This window comes from Palaemon carinicauda, chromosome 2, assembly GCF_036898095.1.
Source record: "Palaemon carinicauda isolate YSFRI2023 chromosome 2, ASM3689809v2, whole genome shotgun sequence".
NCBI classification, from domain to species: Eukaryota; Metazoa; Arthropoda; class Malacostraca; order Decapoda; family Palaemonidae; genus Palaemon; species Palaemon carinicauda.
Genome location: NC_090726.1, coordinates 135,732,358 through 135,754,245, shown reverse-complemented (window position 1 = coordinate 135,754,245; position 21,888 = coordinate 135,732,358). Strand labels below are relative to the sequence as shown.

Below are 21,888 nucleotides of genomic sequence, written 5' to 3'. Positions count from 1 at the left end.
CTCCAAGGGCCCCATCTTTTGGTGGGTAATTCGTTTTTGGCGAGAAACGTCGGATCCGGGAAGAGGGTAAGGTCTCCTGAGTCAGTAAACAGGATATGACCCTCTTCTCTTGATAATGCCACTATTTCGCTGACTCGGGCTCCTGAAGCAAGAGCAAAAAGAAATATGACTTTCTGAGTCAGATCCTTGAGAGGGCATGAATCATTATCCAAGTTGGAGGTGAAATGGAGCACCTTGTCCAAAGACCAGGAGATCGGTTTCGGTGGGGGTGCTGGGCGTAGACGAGCGCATGCTTTCGGCAGTTTATTGAAGATGTCGCTGGACAGATCAATCTGGAAGGCATACATCAGTGGTCTAGTCAAGGCCGATTTGTAAGTAGAAATCGTGTTGGCTGCCAAGCCCTGTCCATGAAGGTGAATAAAGAAGGACATGCAAAAATCGATGGTGATTTCCGTAGGATTTTTTGCCTTGACGAATGAGACCCATTTTCTCCAGGATGATTCGTATTGCCGTCTTGTGGATTCGGTCTTGTATTCCTTGAGGAAGTCTAGACTTTTCTTCGAAATCCCAAACCTTTTCTTCGCGGCTAGGGAGAGAAAATCATGAGATGAAGGTCCTTGATTTTCGATGATGAAGCAAAGACAGTCGACTTCTGTACTTGCTGGGAGAGAACTGGGCCCGGGAGAGGGATCAGCGTGGGCTGCAGCTCCAGGACCAGGGGGTACCAATTGCTCCGGGGCCACTTGGGAGCCACTAGGGCCGCTGTCCCTTTGAAGGTTCTCAGCTTGGAGAGGACTTTCAGCAGTAGGTTGGTGGGAGGGAACAGGTAGATCTTGGACCATCTGTTCCAGTCCAGTGACATGGCGTCCACTGCCTCTGCCTTGGGGTCCTCGTACGGGGCCACATATCGAGGAAGTTGATTGTTGTCGCTCGTTGCGAAGAGATCGATCTGAAGTTCTGGGACTTGGTGAGAGATGAAGGAGAATGATCTTGCGTCTAGAGACCATTCCGACTCTATCGGGATTGTCCAGGATAGAGCGTCCGCCGTCACGTTGCGGAATCCTTGTAGGTGAACTGCAGACAGGTGCCACTTCTTCTTCTCTGCCAGACGGAAGATTGTCAGAAGCACCTGATTTATCTGGGGCGATCTTGAGCCTTGGCGATTGAGACATCGAACTACCACCGAGTTGTCTAGGGTTAGACGAATATGGATCGAGGGCGGCGGGGAGAGTTTCTTCAGTGTTAGAAGGACCGCCATGGCCTCCAAGATGTTGATGTGAAACGTCTTGAATAGGGGAGACCATGTGCCTTGAGCCTGTTTTTGGTGGGAGTGACCTCCCAACCCTCCAGCGAAGCGTCCGTGTGGATGTTGAGTGATGGAGGTGGATGTTGAAGAGGGATGGACCTTTTCAGGGCCGTTGCTTCTGACCACGGCTTGAGGAGAAGCCGAAGTCTGTTTGGGAGCCGTCTCTTCAGGTCTCTTCGAGCGATGGATGCAGAACGTCTCCAGACTCCCGCGGCATCCTTTAGCTGTGCACGAAGCACTGGGTTTGTCACTGAGGCGAACTGTAGAGAGCCTAGAACTCGTTCCTGCTGACGTCTTGAGATCCGTTTGGATTTCAGCAGTCGCTTGACAGACCCTGCTATTTCCTTCCTTTTCTTCTGGGGGATGGAAAGGCGGTGTGACTGAAGGTTCCACTGGATTCCTAACCATTGGAACTTCTGATCTGGAGAGAGGCGAGATTTCTTCGCGTTTATCTTGAACCCCAGGTGTTCTAGGAACTGGGTGACATTGCTGCAGGATCTTAAACAATCCTCGGGCGATGGAGCCCAGACTAGCCAGTCGTCGAGGTAGGCCATCACCTGGACGTCTTGGAGGCGGAGCTGTTGTACTATGGCGTCCGCCAGCTTTGTGAAGATCCGAGGGGCCACGTTGAGGCCGAAGGGCATGGCCCTGAAGGCGTAGCTTTTCCTTTGGAGTCGAAATCCTAGGTAGGAGGAAGCGTGGTGGTTCATTGGAACGTGCCAGTAGGCATCCGCCAGGTCTATGGAGACCGTGTAAGAACCTCGAGGCAGAAGGGTCCTTATCTGTTGGAGAGTCAGCATCTTGAACTTGTTGTTCGCTATGAACTTGTTGAGGGGGGATAAGTCTAGAATGACTCTGAGCTTGTCGGAGTCCTTCTTGGGAACGCAAAACAGTCTCCCTTGGAACCTGGTTGACTTTACCCTCCTTATCACCTTCTTGTTCAAGAGATCTAGGACATATTCTTCCAGAAGGGGGGTTGATTGTTGGAAGAATTGCTGGAAGGTTGGGGGTGGTTGAGTCCAACTCCAGCCTAGGCCCTTCTTGACGATGCTGTGTGCCCAGGGATCGAAGGTCCAACGATCCTGGAATTGGCGGAGTCTTCCTCCCACCGGAAGCACTTCATTGCTTCTGGTGTCCCGAGGGTTTACTGCCTCGGCCGCTAGCTCCCCTCCCTCCTCTGCCTCTGGAGGGACGGCGAGATGCGTCTCTGCCTGCACCTCTGCTTGAGCCTCTACCTATGGGACGAAAGGTAGTCGTCTGTTGCTCAAAGGCAGGGGTGAAAACCGGTGACTGGGACAAAACCGGTTGGGTGACCAGCTGAAAGGTCTGCTGTGGCTGAGCAGCCACTTGGGGAGTAGCGGGTCCCGGAAACTGCCGTCTCTGTTGACGTTGCTGGGGTCTTGGCTTGGAGGATTTCCTCTTAGGTTGAGGGCCATCGTCCTGAGAGGATTTCCTCTTCTTCGACATGCCCCACTTGTTGAGAAGGTTCCTATTCTCGGTGGCGGCCTTGTCGGTGATCTCTTTCACAAGATCGGAGGGAAAGAGGTGCTTACCCCAGATGTTGGAGGAAATCAGCCTCCGGGGTTCGTGTCTCACTGTGGCACTTGAGAACACGAATTCACGACAGGCTCTCCGAGCCTTCATGAAACTGTACAGGTCCTTTACCAGAGTCGCCATATGCGATTTAGCGAGTACCATGTAGTGGTCGGGGACTCTGGTGTCGCCAGCCATGACGTCAAGCTGTACTTGGAGGGACATGGATGCTGCGAGCCTTTCCTTCGTATCTTGTTCCCGACGAAGGAGATGGTCGTTAAGTTTCGGGAGGTCTTCATTAAACTGACGTCCAGCCACGTCAGGATCTAGTTTTCCCACTACGAAGGTATGCTGGATATCCTTCCAGTGTCGAGCATCGGGGGGAGTCACCATGGAGAAGGGTCTGCACTCCTCCAGTGAAGGGCAAGGCTTCCCTTCTTCCACTGCCTTGTGACACGCAGCGAAGGCCTTTTCCGTAAAGGGGAGGACCGCATCATCGGGTGCGACGTAGGTAGGGTGCTTCTTGCTCAGCGCCGGAAGCTTTGATCAGGTAAAGCCCCTACTTTTAACAGCGTTGGCCAACATAGCCTGGGCCTTCGGGAGATCGAAAACTATCACCTCCTTAGGTTCGGTCTCCTCTTTAGAGGCAGGTTCGGATCGAAGCCGGACGTAACAGTCCGGATAAGCCTCAAAACTGGGGAAGAACTCCACTTCTTCCAGGGCAATCAAGCCGACCTTCTCGCTGATGAAGATCCTGCCCGTTGGGATGGGCATATGCTCGGCATACCTCCAGGGGTTGGCGTGCGAGCATATCGGGAGGTCCTTAACCGAAATCTTTTTCGGCTCTTTAGAACCTCCCATGGACCTGATGTACTCATGTGTCACTTGAAGCTTCTTGTCCATAAGCGCTTCGATCATACGGAACATCTCCTGGGCGGATGGGATGGGGTCCGGGGTAGCGGAGGTAGACGGGAGAGAAACTTCCGTCGGTGTAGGAGTAGGGGCGGGGGTGGAAGGCGGAGCAACCTCCTGCTCCGACTCGGTGTATTCCACCTGGTCCTCTTCATCGTCCATGTCTTGGGCCATGAGGTTCCTCTCTGTGGTCTCCGAAATCTCCGACATGCGCTCCGCGTTGTCGGCATCCAGGTGACACTCGTGCATGGACTGGGCCATGACGACATCGGGTTCCACCGATATCTGAACGGTGGGGATCTGATCCTTGGGGACCACAGAATCTGGGGATGCCTTTGGGAACAGTAAGGCCCTCATGTCTTCAGTGGCAAGGTCCAGTGGCGTTCTTCTGGAAGCCACGCACCCATTTGCGTAGCTTTTCTCGAGAAGCGTCCCTAACCTCCGCTGAAGGAGGGTTATTGAACGCGTCGACCAGGCGATCCTGGCAGACCGTACAGTCCTGCGGGTCCCAGAACTTCAGATCCCCTTTCTTGTTGGCACAAGGGGCGTGGGTCCTACACGCCGTGTGTCCATAAAAGTGCGGGCGCTTCACTGCACAGAAGCCGTGGTCGCACTTCAGTTGCTCCTCCTGTAAGAGAAAGAGAACATGAGTATGGGGGAGTCATAAGGATGACTCTTAAACTAAAGTTAAATATTAATTGATTAATTTTTAACTTAACATTAAGTGTGATGAACAGAGAATGGGCGGAAAAGAAGGAGATAGATACATACTCCGTGTAACCCGCCCGGCTGGTTACCGTGACCTTTATCCATAGACAATTTGTTGTGACCGAAGGCACAGGACAGAATTCGACATGGAATGCCCGTAAGGCAGTGGGAATTCTATTGGGAATTGTCAAGGGTATAAAGCTAGGACTAAGGCCACTCAGACTCTAGAATTGGGAACGTAGAAGATCCCATAGGGTAACGGTTTCCGGCAACCAGCCGTGCAAAGATACACACAGCATGCTGGAAATCTGTGATATGCAAGAAGACAGCATGGTTACTAATAGAACGGTAAGATAATACTTATCCATTTACGTAATCAAGCCATCTGGTTGCGATGTAGGGCTATCAACATCAGATGATAGCTAGTAGAAGGGGGTGCAAGTCGCCTTGACGCCTCCGGAAGGCTCCGGCAGACCGCCGGCACGCCGGAGGCCGCTCCAGCAGAGTTTCTGGCATTAGGGAACACAATATAGAAGTCAAGAGTAATACCAGGGTGGCGGCCGCCGGCACAGCGGTGGCACGCCGGCGGGGAGCGGCGGCTCCGGCAGCCGGAGGTTGCCGGCTTGGTGACAGGAACAAGGATGGTTATAGCAGAACCGGACTGCCGGCAGCGGATGCCGGCACTCCGGGGGCCGGCCGGTGGACGGACGACTGAAGCTATCAGGAAAGAGGGAAGGCGGCAGTCCCCCGGCACACGGAGGACTGGCGGCCCAGAGGGCAAGGGATAAGTCACCAAGGTAGGAGGTGGGTATCACCGACAGTGGAGGCGGCAAGGGACCGGCACCAGGATAGTGAAAGAGACAGAAGGAGGGATGTAGGGGTCCGGCCGCGGACCCCAAGACATCCCACCTGAGTGGGTGTACCCATGATAGATGCTAGCCCTATCACCCAGAAGCAGGGGCCGCAGAGGACCGGGAGCTAAGGTAGCCCAAGGGAGGGCTAGGGAACACCCAAGAGGGGGGGAGAACCCCTGCAGACAGAACGCATCCAGTGGCTAACCCCATAGGACACTATGAAGGGTATATGTACCAGAGCAGACTGCACACAGGAGCTCAAGGTAGCCCTATCACTCCACCCTAAGGAGGAGTTGTAGGACAGGGGACAGATGGGTATAGACTAACCTAAGTATAGGCTAGGCCATACAAGAGATAGGTGGGGAGGGGAGAAGAGAAGGGTCTTCTGTGGAGGAGGATCTGTACCAAAGCGGCCACCAAGGAAGGGAGGACACTCCCTAGCCTAAGGTAAGGCAGCCTGTCTGAAAACGGTGCATGGGTATCGTTTCAGCAAGGTACAGAGCTAACTCCCCCAAAACCTAACCTAGAGCAGGGAGGTTACACCCTGAACTAGGAAGGATGGAAGACGTATCGCTATTGTAGGGAAGGTCGGAGACCTAGCCCCAGCAATAGAGGACGGACTAGCCGTTCCTCATTCTCGGACGCCACCTTAAGGGGGGATCATTCCCTTAGGGGGGGACAGAGAAGCGATATGTACTCTGATAAGAGCCTGATCCCCTTACGTGGTAGGGGGAGCAAGGCTGCACAGAGGGAATGCCCTAAGGCAGGGGATGAAGGAAGCATATAGGGGTCCTACTTGTAGTTTAGGTTAGAAAGGCACACTAACTAACCTATCCCCTATATGGTCCCTGAAGGCGAAAACACTTGCATCACAGTCAATAGTATTGTAAAATAATGCCACTATCTTCATAAAATAACCTAGGATCACTGACAAATATCATGCATGAACACTGATATAGGCGCTCTGGCCTAGGGGCTAGACTAGCCAACAGGTATGGGGTCAAATGATGACCGATAATAAAGCGTCAAAACACGATATAAAAGTTCCTAGCTATGAAGACTAAATAACTAATAGTATCGATTAGTTAATGAGGCCGGAAAACGCTGTTGAGGCTATCTAAATAAAGCATGCAAAACAACAGCGACGCCATAAAATGGCCGGTCCGGTCAAGGCACAGCTCTGCCACAAAACATCAAATATCTCGAAAAGTAAAAGTTACTTTACAGTCAGAGCTTATTTAAACAATACTGGAACCTTGTACTCAACTTTCCAGAAGAAGGCGAGGCCGAGGGTAGAGACATAGCTAAGATGCAAGTCGATAAGTACGCACAAGGAAAAATCAGGCTAGTAAGGCAAGCTACTAAACGAAGGATGAGGACGGACGTGACGTCATTTAACAATGGCGCCCGTTTGTTTACGTCTCGAGTACCAAAAGTAGCCACGAACGAGATTAGCTGTGGAACGGCTCCCCAGCTATTCTCCGCCCCTACACTTCGAAGTGTTAACTCTATGTAGGGTGTAGATAGCTATGTGGCGCGTTAATACATGCGTCCCCTGTTGATATACGATGTCTTAAAGGGAAACCTTTAGGATACTCGCTCCAGAAGTTAGAATTCTGTGATAACCTGTGGTTAAATTCTCTGGGAATATTTAGTAGTTATATACCCAAGGAAGCTACCAAAAAGGAACCTTCCATCAGGACGCCATGGCTTGAGCCCAAAAATTACCCTTAAATCTCCGAAGAGACATGTAATGTTTAATAAAATTCTAGGAGGTATCAGTCTCCGCTGAATTGAAAACAATACACGAGGGTAACCGGGGGATGTCTGAACGTATAGTAAAATGCCTAGGTTAGAATACCTAGGCTACACGAGATCTCGGTTACCTAAATCACCGAAACTCTAACTATACGATCGACAAAGAAAGGAAAATTATGCACATTATCAAATCTTTACGAGAAAAATTGCCTAAATAGCTAAATAATTAAAATAATTAAATAAAGCTATTTAAACTGGAAGTCGTTCTGCTATCTAAATAACACATGCCTAACGAACGACGGCGCCCATGGCGCCTCCAGTAACTGGCCTAGCTCCTAAGCACAATAAATTACTCTAATTACATTGTGAAACAGGAGCTAAATTATACTCATAGTAAAGACCCGATACTCAACTTTCCAGAGGCGGAAGAAGATGGAGAAAGCATAATTATAATCCTTTAAAACGATCAAAAAGTTAGATCAGTATGGAATACCATTGAGCGAAATCGCTACAAAATAAGGAATGTCCGCCATCGTGGGAATAGCGCTGTTATCATTCTCAATAGTAGTACGAGAACGGGGTAGCCTTGATACGGCTCCCTTTTATTTTGCCACACCTCCTTGAAGCGTAAACGCTATTAGGGGTGCAGATTGCTATGAGGCGTGTCAAGAATACGTCCTCTGATATTATGCGATATCCTCGAGAGAAAATTCAAGGATATTCGCGCCAGGAGTTAGAATTCTGGATACCTAAAGGTAAAATTCTCTGGGAATATCACTGTAGTACATATATCCCTTAGGAAGCTACCTTAAGGTACATATATCCCTTAGGAAGCTACCTTAAGGTACATATATCCCTTAGGAAGCTACCTTAAGGAACTTCCATCAGGATGACATGGCTTGAGCCCAAAAATATATATATATATATATATGTGTGTGTGTGTGTGTGTGTGTTGAGAGAGAGAGAGAGAGAGAGAGAGAGAGAGAGAGAGAGAGAGAGAGAGAGAGAGAGAGAGAGAGAGAGAGAGAGAGAGAGAGTAATTTAAGTGAAATTTTAAAATATCTGTGCTTATTTGGAGAAGCGGGAGGCCTATCACCTTTGGAAGGGTAACAGATCAGATTTGACCTGGAACAACTATACTCAGCTTCGAGCTTTTGCTCTGAGAGTTTATGCCTCAACTGAAAAGGAGTACAATTTAACCATAAAAGAAACCCTTTTTGGTGCAACTCAGGAACATAAATGGTGGTCTACCCTTAAATCTGCACTCTTTGGTGTAGATGCAACAGTTCCTCCTTTACTTAAACCAGATGGCTCAGTCACTCACTGTCCAAAGGAAAAGGCAACTCTTTTGGCTGATGTTTTTGACAGTAAACAGAGTAATGAAAAACTTGAACTTCCTCATTCCTGTTTTCCTGAGGCTAAACTAACTAGTTTAGCTTTTCGATCTCGTGAAATTAAAGCTCTGTTGATGGACCTTGATGCTTATGGAGGTGTAGACCCAAATGATATTTTTCCTTTGTTTTTTATAAAGACAGCAGATTTCTTAGCTCCAAAGTTATCTGTTATTTTGCGCAAGTTAGCAAGAAGAGGAGCTTTTAGCACTTGTTGGAGAATTGGTAATGTTACTCCTCTATGTAAACGTGTTTGTGGTGGCTCAAGTCCCACTGATTACCGCCCAATTTCCATAACTCCCATATTATCTAAAGTTTTTGAGCGTCTTCTGGCAAAACGTCTTAATAGGTTTGCTGAAGGTAATCATCTACTCCCTAGTTGGCAATTTGGTTTTGGTTAAGGCCTTGGAGCATGTGATGCCCTTCTTACAATCTCCAATGCTGTACAGAAATCCCTTGATTGTGGTCAGGAAGTTCGTGTGATTGGCCTTGATTTTAGTGCTGCCTTTGACCGTGTTAATCATGAGGCACTCGTTTTCAAACTGAAACAGTTGGGAGTGGGTGGGTCGTTTCTTAGCATTATTATTGATTTTTTAAGTAATAGATCTCAAAGAGTTGTTGTTGATGGGCACCATAGTGAGTATAGGAATGTGATATCCGGTGTTCCATAGGGTAGTGTTCTTGGCCCATTACTTTTCTTACTATATACACATGACATGTGGTTTGGCCTAGAAATCAAGCTTATTGCATATGCAGATGATGCTACTCTCTTTGCATCAGTTCCATCCCCTGAATGTAGATCTGGGGTTGGTGAATCCCTTAATAGAGATTTAGCTAAAATTAGTGCATGGTGCAAATTATTTGATATGAAGTTGAATCCTAACAAAACTCAAAGTATGATTGTAAGTAGGTCAAGGACGGTGGCTCCTCAACATCCGGATCTCAGTATTGATAATGTTTCTTTAAATTTGTATGACTTTTAAAATTTTAGGTGTGATTCTCGACAGCAAATTTACTTTTGAGAAACACATTAGGTCTGTGTCTTCTTCAATTACAAAAAAAAATTTGGTTATTGAGAAAGTCTCACAAGATTTTCGGTGATCAATCTATTCTGAAGAAGTGTTTTAATTCTTTCATTCTACCTTGTTTTAAATATTGTTCTCCTGTCTGGTGTTCAGCTGCTGATTCTCATCTTAATTTGTTGGACAGAAACTTACGGTCTATTAAATTTATTCCTGATCTAGATATTAATCTTTGGCACCGTCGTTCAATTAGTTCATTATGCATGTTGCATAAGATTTTTCATAACTCTGACCATCCTTTACATTCAGATCTCCCTGTACAATTCTATCCTGTTCGTAATACTAGGCAGGCAGTTAATTCTAATAGCCAGGCCTTCTCCATCATGAGGCTCAATACTACACAGTATTCTAGAAGTTTTAGTCCAGCTATTACCAAGTTGTGGAATGATCTTCCTAATCGGGTAGTTGAATCAGTAGAACTTCAAAAGTTCAAAGTAGGAGCAAATGTTTTCATGTCTTTTTATTGTTTATATATGACATATCTGTTTTTGACATTGTTAATAGTTTATATAGGACATATCTGTTTTGACACTGTTACTGTTTTTAGAATGATATATTGTTAATTTATTCTCATCATTTATTTCCTTATTTCCTTTCCTCACTGGGCTATTTTTCCCTATTGGAGTCCTTGGGCTTATAGCATCTTGCTTTTCCAACTAGGGTTGTAGCTTGGCTAGTAATAATAATAATAATAATAATAATAATCCTTTAGTTCGGCGTTACAACGAAAAGGGGCATAACAATTGACGTTACTAAAAACGGATTTTGAGCGAAGCGAAAAATCTATTATTGGGTGAAAGAGCCATGTCGTCCTGATGGAAGTTCCTTCATTAGTAGCTTCCTAAGTTATATGTGACTACAGTGATATATCCCAGAGAATTTACCGAAGGTATCCAGAATTCTAACTCCTGGAGCGAGTATCCCTTAAATTTCTCCAAGGGACATCTCATAGCTATTTACACCCCAAATAGCCTTTCACTTCGAGAGGAAAAGTGGCAAGAAAATAAGAGAGTCGTTCAAGAGGTAAAACTATTCGAACCTCCTAATGTACTGTCAATAGTTCGGCCATCCGCCACCGCACGGCGCCACCAAACCATTCTCCGTAGCTTTGTAAGTTTTACAGATACAGTACCAAAAGGGAGGGATTAACATCCTTTTACTAAAGGAGGGTGGGTCCATCAGGACGACATGGCTCTTTCACTCAAAAATAGATTTTTCGCTTCGCTCAAAATCCGTTTTTTGGGTTTAGGCCATGTCGTGCTGATGGAAGTTTACCAGAGCAATAATGTATCTGTGGATTTAATAGTGCCGTTATCTCGAATTGACTATTTCCTAACCGGTCGCCACGACCAAAGACACTTGATGTTACCGTAATACATCAATTAACTGAGCATACCATATGCCAGTTCTTCCTGTCCCCTACAGGGAGGGGTCTGTATAGACTCTAGGAAAAAACCCGAGATTGTGAGTTCAAAGAACAACAAGCAAGCAGAAAGTATATCGTGTCGTATATACGTAAAGCGTAGTTTGTACTAGAGTTCTGAATAGAGTACTGTACCTCCCAGGTCTGGATCAGACAGACGAGTTCATGTTCACGTAGGAAACGTAATACAGTAGACAAACATAGCACAACCAAACTTACCTGATTGCATGGTAAGGGAAACTCTGTCCCACATAGTCCATAAGAGGATAAAAAAAATACTCGGAATACAATGTATAATCTTAAGGCAAGAGAGACGCAAAGATTCCTTCTATAGTTTATTTACAAGAAAGACAGAAGTTATGATTAAGCAAATTTTTTATGCTAGACATAGACATAACAAGCATAACAGTAATAACAAGGTAAAAAGTTTCATCTGAAAGAGAAAACAATGCCACTCCGTGAAATTAGGAAATTTCAATATATATGTTATTACTAAAAGATATTAAGCATAAATATGCTGGCACTCATGTCAAAGTATTATGCCTCTAAGTTCACTTAACTATGGAAGACAGTTTATAATGTTTATGTCAACACTAAAGATCATCATGATATACCTAAGTCTATCATGCACACCCTTCACTAACAGTCCCAATTAGTGCACTGTCCTTCGCAGTAATCAAATTACAGGCTTTATTACACTGCCTGCAGCCACCACATGAAATTTGATTTCTTGCAATTGCTTCGCATAGTGCTAAAAAAAGACTCTGGAAGACTTCCAACCAGTGTAAGCACGTAGGTTATCAAACGACATAGTTTGAAAGAAGTTAAGAGACGAGGCAACCTTCCTCGGATCATGACCTACGGGTGTACTGTCAGGATCCGCTCTGCGAATAAAGTAAGTGATTTTCGCCCTTATCTGTTTCAAGGATAACGTTGAACCCGAAGTTTCTCCCCTAAAAAGCTGGCCTCCCCCAAAGTCTGAAGTTCTACGAAGATAGACCTTTAGGCATTCCACTGGACAGAGGGATGCTTCTTCCTTCAGAGGGCAGATTCTCCAGAGACCCCATCTTTTAGTGGGTAGTTCATTCTTGGCGAGAAAAGTCGGATCCGGAAAGAGATTTAGTTCTCCGTTCGGTGTAAACTGAATGTGACCATCATCCCTCGAGAGGGCCACTATTTCACTGACTCTGGCTCCTGAGGCTAGTGCAAATAGAAATATCACTTTCTGAGTCAAGTCTTTCAGCGAGCAATCTTCATTGTTCAAGGTAGAGGCCAGATGAAGAACCTTATCCAAAGACCATGAAATAGGCTTTGGAGGAGCTGCAGGCCGAAGTTTTACGCAGGCTTTCGGAATCTTGGTGAAGATTTCGCTTGAAAAATCCACTTGGAAGGCATAAAGAATCGGTCTAGCTAAGGCAGATTTACACGTCGTGATCGTATTAGCCGCTAGTCCTTGTCCGTGAAGATGGATGAAAAAGGACAGGCAGAAATCCGTAGAAATCTCTTGAGGTTTCTTCGCCTTAACAAAGGCCACCCATTTCTTCCAGGAAGATTTGTATTGTCTTCTAGTTGACTTTGACTTATCTTCTTCTAAGAAATTAATGCTGTCTTCGGAAATCCCAAACCTCTTCTTGACCGCTAAGGCGAGAAAATCATGTGATGAAGGTTCTGGGCTTTCTCTGATGAAGCGTAGACAGTCGATTTCTGTACTAGCTGAGTCAGAATTGGTTCCGGCAACGGGATCAGCTTCAGGCGTAGTTCTGTTATCAATGGAAACCAGACACTGCCTGGCCACTTGTGGGCCACTATCGCTACCCTCCCGCGAAAGGATCTCAATTTGTCGAGGGCTTTCAACAACAGGTAGATCCTGGACCATCTGTTCCAATCTAGAAACATCGCATCCGTCGCTTCCGCTAGAGGATCCTCGTACGGGGCTACGTACCGGGCTAACTTCTTGTTGTCGCTCGTTGCGAAGAGATCTACTTGCAATCCTGGGACTTTGCTCAATATGAAGGAGAATGATCCTGCGTCTAGGGACCATTCGGACTCTATCGGGTCGAACCTGGATAGAGCGTCCGCCGTCACATTGCGGAATCCTTGAAGGTGGACTGCTGATAAGTGCCATTTCATCTTCTTGGACAGATGAAGGATGGCTATTATCACCTGATTCAACTGAGGAGATCTTGAACCTTGACGATTTATGCATCTCATCACTACTTCGCTGTCTAGGACCAGGCGAATGTGGATTGATCGGCGAAGTTTCAGCTTCTTCAGGGAAAGAAACACTGCCATGGCTTCCAGATAATTGATGTGGAAGGTCTTGAACAGGGGAGACCAAATTCCTTGCACTTTCCAAAGATGAGAATGACCCCCCCCCCCATCCTTCCTTCGAAGCATCCGTGTGGACGGTGACTGTAGGAGGAGGTGGTTGCAAGGATACTTTCCTTCTTAAGTTCTTTGTCTTCGACCATGGCTTGAGAATCGATCGCAGACGATTTGGTAACGGTCTTAGTAGATCTCTTCGGTCGTTGTAAGCGTATTTTCTCCAGATCCCTGAGGCATATTTTAATTGTGCTCTCAAAAGTGGGTCCGTCAAAGAGGCAAACTTTAGAGACCCCAACACTCTCTCCTGTTGTCTTCTTGAAATCTTTCATGACCGAAGCAGATTTTTGACGGCCCCTGCAATCTCCTTTCTCTTTGCCTTTGGCAAGGAGAGGCAATGTGACTGTAAGTCCCAGTGGATTCCCAACCACTGGAACTTTTGAGCCGGAGACAGCCGAGACTTTTTCAGGTTGATCTTGAACCCTAGGTACTCTAGGAATTGGATCACTTTTCTGGAGGCTTGCAAGCATTCTTCTTTGGATGCTGCCCACACCAGCCAGTCTTCCAGGTAGGCCATCACCTGAACCCCTTTTAGGCGTAGTTGTCGAACAACTGCATTTGCAAGCTTTGTGAATATTCTTGGAGCAATATTCAAACCAAAAGGCATGACTCTGAAAACGTATTTTCTTTTCTGGAGCTTGAATCCCAGGTAGGGGGAAACTTGACGGTTGATTGGCACATGCCAGTACGCGTCCGTCATGTCTATGGAGACTGCGAATGCCCTTTTGGGCAGAAGGGTCCTTATGTGCTGAAGTGTCAGCATTCTGAACTTGTAGTTCACAATGAACTTGTTGAGTGGTGATAAGTCCAGAATGACTCTGAGCTTTTCTGAATCCTTCTTCGGAACACAGAATAGCCTTCCTTGGAATTTGATGGACTCTGCTTTCTTTATTACTCTCTTGCCCAGTAGTTCCTGAACGTATTCTTCCAGAACTGGGGTTGAAGGCTGGAAGAATTGAGGAAAGCTTGGTGGAGTTGAGGTCCAACCCCACCCCAGTCCTATCTTGATCAGGCTGTGGGCCCAAGGATCGAAGGTCCACCGATCCTGAAAGTGTAGCAGTCTCCCTCCTACCGGCAGCATCTCACTTTGAGTGCTGGGTGGAAGACTTTCCACCTTGGCCACGACCACCTTTGTTGCCTCTTCCTCTGAAGGGGCGTCTAGAGGAGCCTCGAAAGGATCCCCTAAACTTTGGCTTAGAAGAAGCCGACTGCCTTTCATAAGCTGGGGTGAAAACTGGTGACTGAGTCGCCAGTGTTTGGGGCACCAGTTGAAAGGTGGTGGTAGGTTGTACCACCGTCTGGGGCACCGTGGCCATGGGAAGCTGTTGCTGTCTTGGCTGAGAGGACAGGCGAGGCCGCTTCGACTTGTTCTTCGGCTGGGGACCCCTGTCAGCGGAAGATTTTCTCTTGGAGGACAAGCCCCATTTAGAGAGGAGATTCCTATTCTCCGAAGCAGCCTTGTCGACGACCTCCTTCACCACATCACTAGGAAAGAGGTCTTTTCCCCAGATATTAGAAGCTATCAGCTTTCTCGGTTCGTGTTTCACAGACAAGCCGTCCTGGCTCTGATAAAGTTATATAGGTCCTTTGTAACCGTAGCCAAGTGCGCCTTGGCAAAGACCATATACATATCTGGAGAATCCTGGATGCTAGCCATCGTTTCTAGCCCCGTTTGTAAAGACATGGATGCTGCCAAGCGCTCCTTTGTCTCATGTTCTCTCTTCAAGAGAAACTGACAGCTTCGGGAGTTCCTCGTTGAACTGACGTCCAGCGATATCGGCGTCCAGCTTCCCGACTGAGAAGGTAACGTGAACGTCCTTCCAGTCCTTGTCATCTGAAGGGAAAGCGAGGGAGAAAGGCTTGCTTTCTTCCAGTGTGGGGCAGGGCTTTCCTACCCTCACGGCCTTCAGAGCTGCTTTAAACCCTTTATCCATAAAGGGAAGAGCACGTTGAGGGTCAGCAATAAACGACAGATGTTTTTTGCTTAATGCCGGCACCTTTGAGCTAGTGAATGCCCTCTCCTTTAGCTTTGTGGAAAACAAAGCCTGTGCTTTAGCGAGCTCAAGGACAATTACTTCCTTGGGCTCCGTCTCTTCTTTGGATGCCGGTTCAGTTGTGAGCTGGACATAACAATCCGGCTAGGATGCCCTGCTGGGCCAGAACTCTACCTCCTCCACTGGGACGGTACCCAGTTTCTCCGAAAGGAAAATATTGACTGCTGACATAGGCATGTGCTCCGCGTACCTCCACGGGTTAACATCGGAGAACACAGGGAGGTCCTTCACATTTAGTTTCTTCGGGGCTAAGCGCGAGGAAACCAATCGACATCAGAGATTGCAAGGTGGTCGTAAGTGCCTCCAGATGAGGCGGTTGCGAAGAGGTTGAGGGGGCTGGTTCCACCACAGCCGCTGAAGAAACCGACACCGCTTCAGCATTCTCAACCTCGTTAGTAGGAGGAACAACTGCCTCCTGTTCTGACTCTTCTACGAGGAGATTCTTCTCAGTCTCCTCGGAAACGACAGACATATTGTCGTCCAGGTGGACACTTTCCAAAGCATCCGCCACGTCAGGATCTCCAGATTTCTGAACCTGGAGTTGCACCAAGGGGATCGAAGGTTTGGTCTGAGGAATGATGGAATCGTCACGAGCTCCGGGGAAGAGACAGTCCCTCATCCTAGCATTAGGAAGGTATGGGCCCGAGGTATTCTTTTGAAAACCTCTAACCCATTTCCGCAGCGCAATCCTTGCTGCACCCCTAGACTCCGCAGACTTTTGATCATCAAAAGCCTCCTTAACCAACTTGTCACACACAGTACATACCTCCGGGTCCCAGTAATTGAGGACCCCTTTGGTGACAGAACAGCGGGCGTGAGATCTACACACGCCATGTCCGTAGAAGTCCTTGCTGCGGACCCTACAAAAGTTGTTCCCGCACTCGGGATGCTCCTCCTGTAAAGAAAAGAAAAGCAAATGAGTTTTCTGTGAAATTTTCAAATTTCAACATAATACATTTATTATATTTAGCTTTGATAGGGTAAGCTATAGTAAGAAAGACACCCACTTGTGTTTCCCATCCAGCCATTTGCTATGACCTCTTCCCGTATTGAACCATAAAATTCACAAGGAATTAAATAACAGAGGGAATATCCAAGATATATAATGTCTCCTTGACACGTCCTCTTATAATGTTCAATACAGTGGATAAATTTAATTGACATAACCATTAAAATAAGAGAGAATCATCTCTCTATGATGGTCTCACAAATGGCTGCTCAAGAACCACTTGTAGGTTGGAAAAATTTTATCATATTTTTCTGGATACAGCAGTTTCCGGCGGCAGTATGCCGCCGACACTGCCGGCCCCGCCGTCACTGCAGATCCCGCCGACACTGCCGGCCCCGCCGACACTGCCGGCCCCGCCGACACTGCCGGCCCCGCCGACACTGCCGGCCCCGCCGACACTGCCAGCCCCGCCGACATTGTCGGCACAAGGGCCGGTCGGTAAATGCCGGCAGGCAGGTGTCTACCAAGCCTGCCGGCAGCCACCGAAAATAAATATGAATAAAGTGTCGACCTGCCGACATTGTCGTCATGATGGGCATATCAGCATATGCCAGCAGGCCGGCATCAGCCGGGCCTGCCGACCACTGCTGGCTCTTAAATAAACACTTATGGGTGGAAGGCATTGGCCAGCTGCCGACAAGCTACTCAGTTGCCGGCAGACAGGCCTAACAAACTCAACAAAGGCCATCGATCAACGATGTCCAAGGTAAGAGATTACAGCGAACTGTAGCCTAACCAACCCAAATTGTCGGCAGAGTTAACTGCCGACTATAGCCCATGATAGACAGTAAGAGAGAAAGGTAAGGATAGGAGACGGCAAAGAATCAGCTATGTCGTCTACATCCTGAAAGAGTGTACCAGTGGAAGAGGGAAATCAATTCGGGCTTCCACTCAACCATATCCCATCTCAAGGAATATGGAAGGCAGTCCAAGGGAGGACTCTAAGGAACACTCAAAGATATGAGGTTATCTGTCAGTAACCTAACCAGGCACTGACAGAAAAACTCATGCCAGGTCTACAGACATCCAGAGGAGCGTACAGTGGAACCTCTACATACGAATTTAATCCGTTCCAGAACCAACTTCGGATGTAGAAAATGTTCGGATGTCGAAACGAATTTTCCCATAAGAATACATGGTAATTCATTTAATTCGTTCCTCAGCCTAAAAACCCATAATAAATCCTTAATAAATGGCTACACATAATTACGCATAACAATAACATAACTGCATAATATGAAAGAAGCATGTAAAAAAGATAAATATAAAGAAATAATGAATAAAAAATGTGCTTTATTGCCACTTTACCTTAGAGACAGGCCAACGCAGGTGTAGGATTTGCTACCCAGGAGGAGACGACGATCGGCGAGAAGGTAGACATGGTGTTAACATGTTCTTTAAATAAATACTCTCTCTCTCTCTCTCTCTCTCTCTCTCTCTCTCTCTCTCTCTCTCTCTCTCTCTCTCTCTCTCTGTTCTTCTTCACTGTTAGTGTTAGAGACGTCTATTAATTTTTTTTCTGAGAGAGAGAGAGAGAGAGAGAGAGAGAGAGAGAGAGAGAGAGAGAGAGAGAGAGAGAGAGAGATTAAACAAAAATGAGATTAAACAAAAATGTGTTGTGTACATATGATATTTACCAGCGTTAACGAGTTGAAAGACAGTTCAATGTAACTAAAAAACAATATCAGCGAATCTGAATTCTTTTATTAACTAAAACAAATATTGATACAAACACACTCGTGTGCGTACTGTATTCGCAAACACACACACACACGCACAAGGAGACACGATCGGTGAGGAGGTAGAGATGGTGACTGCGATAACATACCGTAACTTACACTACGGAAATTTTAATCTAACTAAGCTTATTTTTTTTTTTTTATATTTCATATTTTTCACATTTTTTTTCTTTTGATTTTTTATTTTCATCACTTCCAGTGACGAGTTACGGTATGTTATCGCAGTCACCATCTCTCCCTCCTCCCTGACCGTCTCTCTTACTGCGTAGCAAAATTCTTGCACCTGTGTGTGTGTGTGTTTGTGCATACGCACACGAGTGTGTTTGAATCAATATTCGTTTTAGTTAATAAAGGAATTCAGATTAGCTGTTATTACTTTCTTAATTTCATTTAATTGTTTTTCAACTCGTTGACGCAGTTAAAAATCATATGTACTCTAAACACATTTTTGTTTAATCTCTCTCTCTCTCTCTCTCTCTCTCTCTCTCTCTCTCTCTCTCTCTCTCTCTCTCTCTCTCGGAAAAAAAATAATAGACGTAGACATATCTAACACTACAACAGCGAAGAAGAACGAGAGAGAGAGAGAGAGAGAGAGAGAGAGAGAGAGAGAGAGAGAGAGAGAGTTTTATTTAAAGAACATGTTAATGCTATGTTTAGAGAGAAACAGAAAAAGAGAGAAGTCTTATTTAAAAGAGCTTGTTAACGCTATCTTGGTTTTCTTTGCTTCACTTTTTTCTTTCTTTCTATTCATCACGCTGGCCCTTCTCACAAATGATCGTTGCCAACAATCTCTTTGTCCTTTATCCCTATCAATAAAAGGCGCTCTATCTCTTCCAGGGTATTGCTACGATGTCTTGTAATAATGGTGATCCCCTTCGATGGTTATTTGCTTTAATGGCTGCCTTCAGCTTGATGATCCTCGAGATCATAGGCCTATTCCGGCCATATTGTTTACCCATACAGTATCACTCACATGCACACTGCTCTCATGTTTTTCTATAATTTCTTGCTTCAATTCTAATGAAAGAATTGCCTTCTTCCTGTACTGAAACTTAGCTTCTTAGGCACCATGATTATAGGTAAAATCACAAAGGAAATGTGAGAAAAGGAAGAAAATAAGCACTGTTAATAACAGACCAAACAGAGGACAACCACATGATACACACAAGAACAGAGAACTGAGCACTCGACACTCAATGGCGTAATGTTTACTTCGTGTGTCGAAATAAAATTCGGGTGTAGAGTAAAAAATTTGCTCGAATTTTACTTCGGATGTTGGAAAATTCGGATGTAGATACGTTCGGATGTAGAGGTTCCACTGTATGTAGAACCACGGCCATAAGGGTGTTGGCTCATTCAACACGAAAGAGATAGCGGGGAAGGGGTGAATAGTCCATAAGTAAAGCAATACCCTAAGGCATTACTTAACCTGAAGGATTCTGTCCTCGTATAAGCCTCAACTAGGGGAAGTCAATTCCCCAGGTTGGGTTAGGCAATGAGAGGACGTCCGAAAATGAACTCAAGAGAACAGAATCTCGTACCAGGGATCAAAACAGGGAAGAAACCTATCCTCCCGTTAAAACCCCCAATACAGGACTGTCTGCTAGACCATAAAGAGGAAATTGTGCAACAATAACCTCTACGAGATCTAGGGAGGCAAGCCTCCTGAACAGCAACTAGCCCTACTGGAATACCGATAAGCTACTCAGTTGCCGGTATAAATCCAGGCAGCTAGATGCCAACACAGACTTACTCTGATGTCCCGTCCCCAACTCCAAACTCAACGCTGACAAGCTACTCAGTTGCCAGCTCAGAGAAAAGGAGAGGGAAACGAAACGCCCCAGAAAATTTACCCAACCATAGGTTACAGTAAATTAACTGAGGATAGCCTAGGCTAATCAGAGGGAAAGGGATTACTCTTATAACTCATAGAGATAGTATTGACTTAAAGGGGCAATGATATCTATCTTACTCCTAAAGACAATACAAGAGTAATGGGGACATATAAAGTATACTAAAGCACTAAAGCTATTAAGCTAGAGAGCTTAGAGAAACGTTCTACGTAACTCTGGTATACTATTATGGAAGAGGAAAGGAAATAGTAATATCTTAATTGTATAAAATATTGCCTGAGCTTCAATACAACTTTACCAGGAAGGTTATATCATGCATGAGGTGTGAAAGTGCCTAGGCTAGAAGCCTAGCACTCGTGAGGCTCGAAATTGTAGCCAAATTCACGACAACAATGACATAATATAAAAATCCCTAGCTAAAATACTAAATAGCTAAAGTTATTAAAGCGAGGATGCCGGGAATATCATTCTTGCTAACTAAATGAACAAAAGAACGATCGCGTCATGACGCCATCCGGCCGGCAACAGCTCTTGTTACGTTAATTACGATATCAATCGAAAAGCAAAACTGGCAAGAGCTTACATTTACACAATTCGAAGATATTACTTAACTTTCCAGAAGCTGATGAAGCTGTGGAATCCATAATCAAGCAGAAAAAGCTTCGAAAATAGCGAGATAACACAGGGAAAACTGGTCAGCAAAGTTACAAACGAAAGAATGGTTTGGTGGCGCCGGGCGGTGGCGGATGACCGAACTATTGACAGTACATTAGGAGAGTCGAATAGTTTTACCTCTTGAACGACTCTCTTATTCTCTTGCCACTTTTCCTCTCGAAGTGAAAAGCTATTTGGGGTGTAAATAGCTATGAGATGTGTCAAGTTACGTCCTTACGCGATATCCCTTGGAGAAATTTAAGGGATACTCGCTCCAGGAGTTAGAATTCTAGATACCTTCGGTAAATTCTCTGGGATATATCACTGTAGTCACATATAACTTAGGAAGCTACTAATGAAGGAACTTCCATCAGCACGACATGGCTTAAGCCCAAAAAGCGATTTTTGAGAGTTCAGCATGAATATTCTGAAAGTTCTGTGCAAGAGTATTCTTTTTATCAGTTAGTATTTGTTTACAATGAAAATATGCTCAAAATAGGTTATGATCCTTTCAGAGTACGAGCTGTGCCTTCGCCGGGTGTTGTCGCTTGAGCTTCCAGGTGAGCCCGAAGAGGCGACGGAGGAAGAGAGAGAATTTTACGTCCGAGGAAAAGTCAACACAGAACAGATTCAAATGACTAGGGCCTTAGGAGCATTGCTGAGGTACCCTTCATTCTTATGATTTATGTTTTCATTGTTTATGCTTTACAGTTCGTGTGGTTTTCCCTAGCATTAAACCGTGGTAAGATGCCTCACAATGGATTTGATCTGTGATACTCTAAAAAGATTATTTTAGTCTTGTTTCAAATAGAGTTCAAAGAATTGACTTGATACTCAAATTCAAAACATCACGAAAAATATGGTTGTTTTATAGCTTTAAAAACTGTTCCCTTTAGTAATTCTTGACTTTTTTATTGTTTTTTATTTTCTCCTAAGCATTTTCTTTCTTGATATATTGGATATGACAAGGCATTTCAATACCTGCACTGTCAGCCTTGTTAATTATATAATCTTTTGAAATGAGCTTTATATCATTTCTGTGTATACCACCTATGAAGAAAACATTGATTAATATGAACTGTATTTTTTCACCAATCGACTAAACGCAAAACAATGCTGTGATCTACGTGAAATGACTGTTTTTTGGGCTTAAGCCATGTCGTCCTGATGGAAGGTTCCTATAGGTAGCTTTCTAAGGGATATTTGGCTACAGTGATATTCCCAGAGAAT

At 45.5% G+C, this 21,888-nt stretch overlaps 1 protein-coding gene across 1 annotated transcript in view; it reads left to right on the top strand.

Annotated features, from left to right (window-relative positions):
• LOC137627261 (mutS protein homolog 5-like) overlaps positions 1–21,888 on the top strand; it is a 134,018-nt gene that overhangs the window by 45,111 nt on the left and 67,019 nt on the right. The window contains exon 9 of the mRNA XM_068358341.1: positions 21,174–21,321. Coding sequence (XP_068214442.1) covers positions 21,174–21,321 — 148 coding nt within the window. The remainder of the gene's footprint in view (positions 1–21,173; positions 21,322–21,888) is intronic.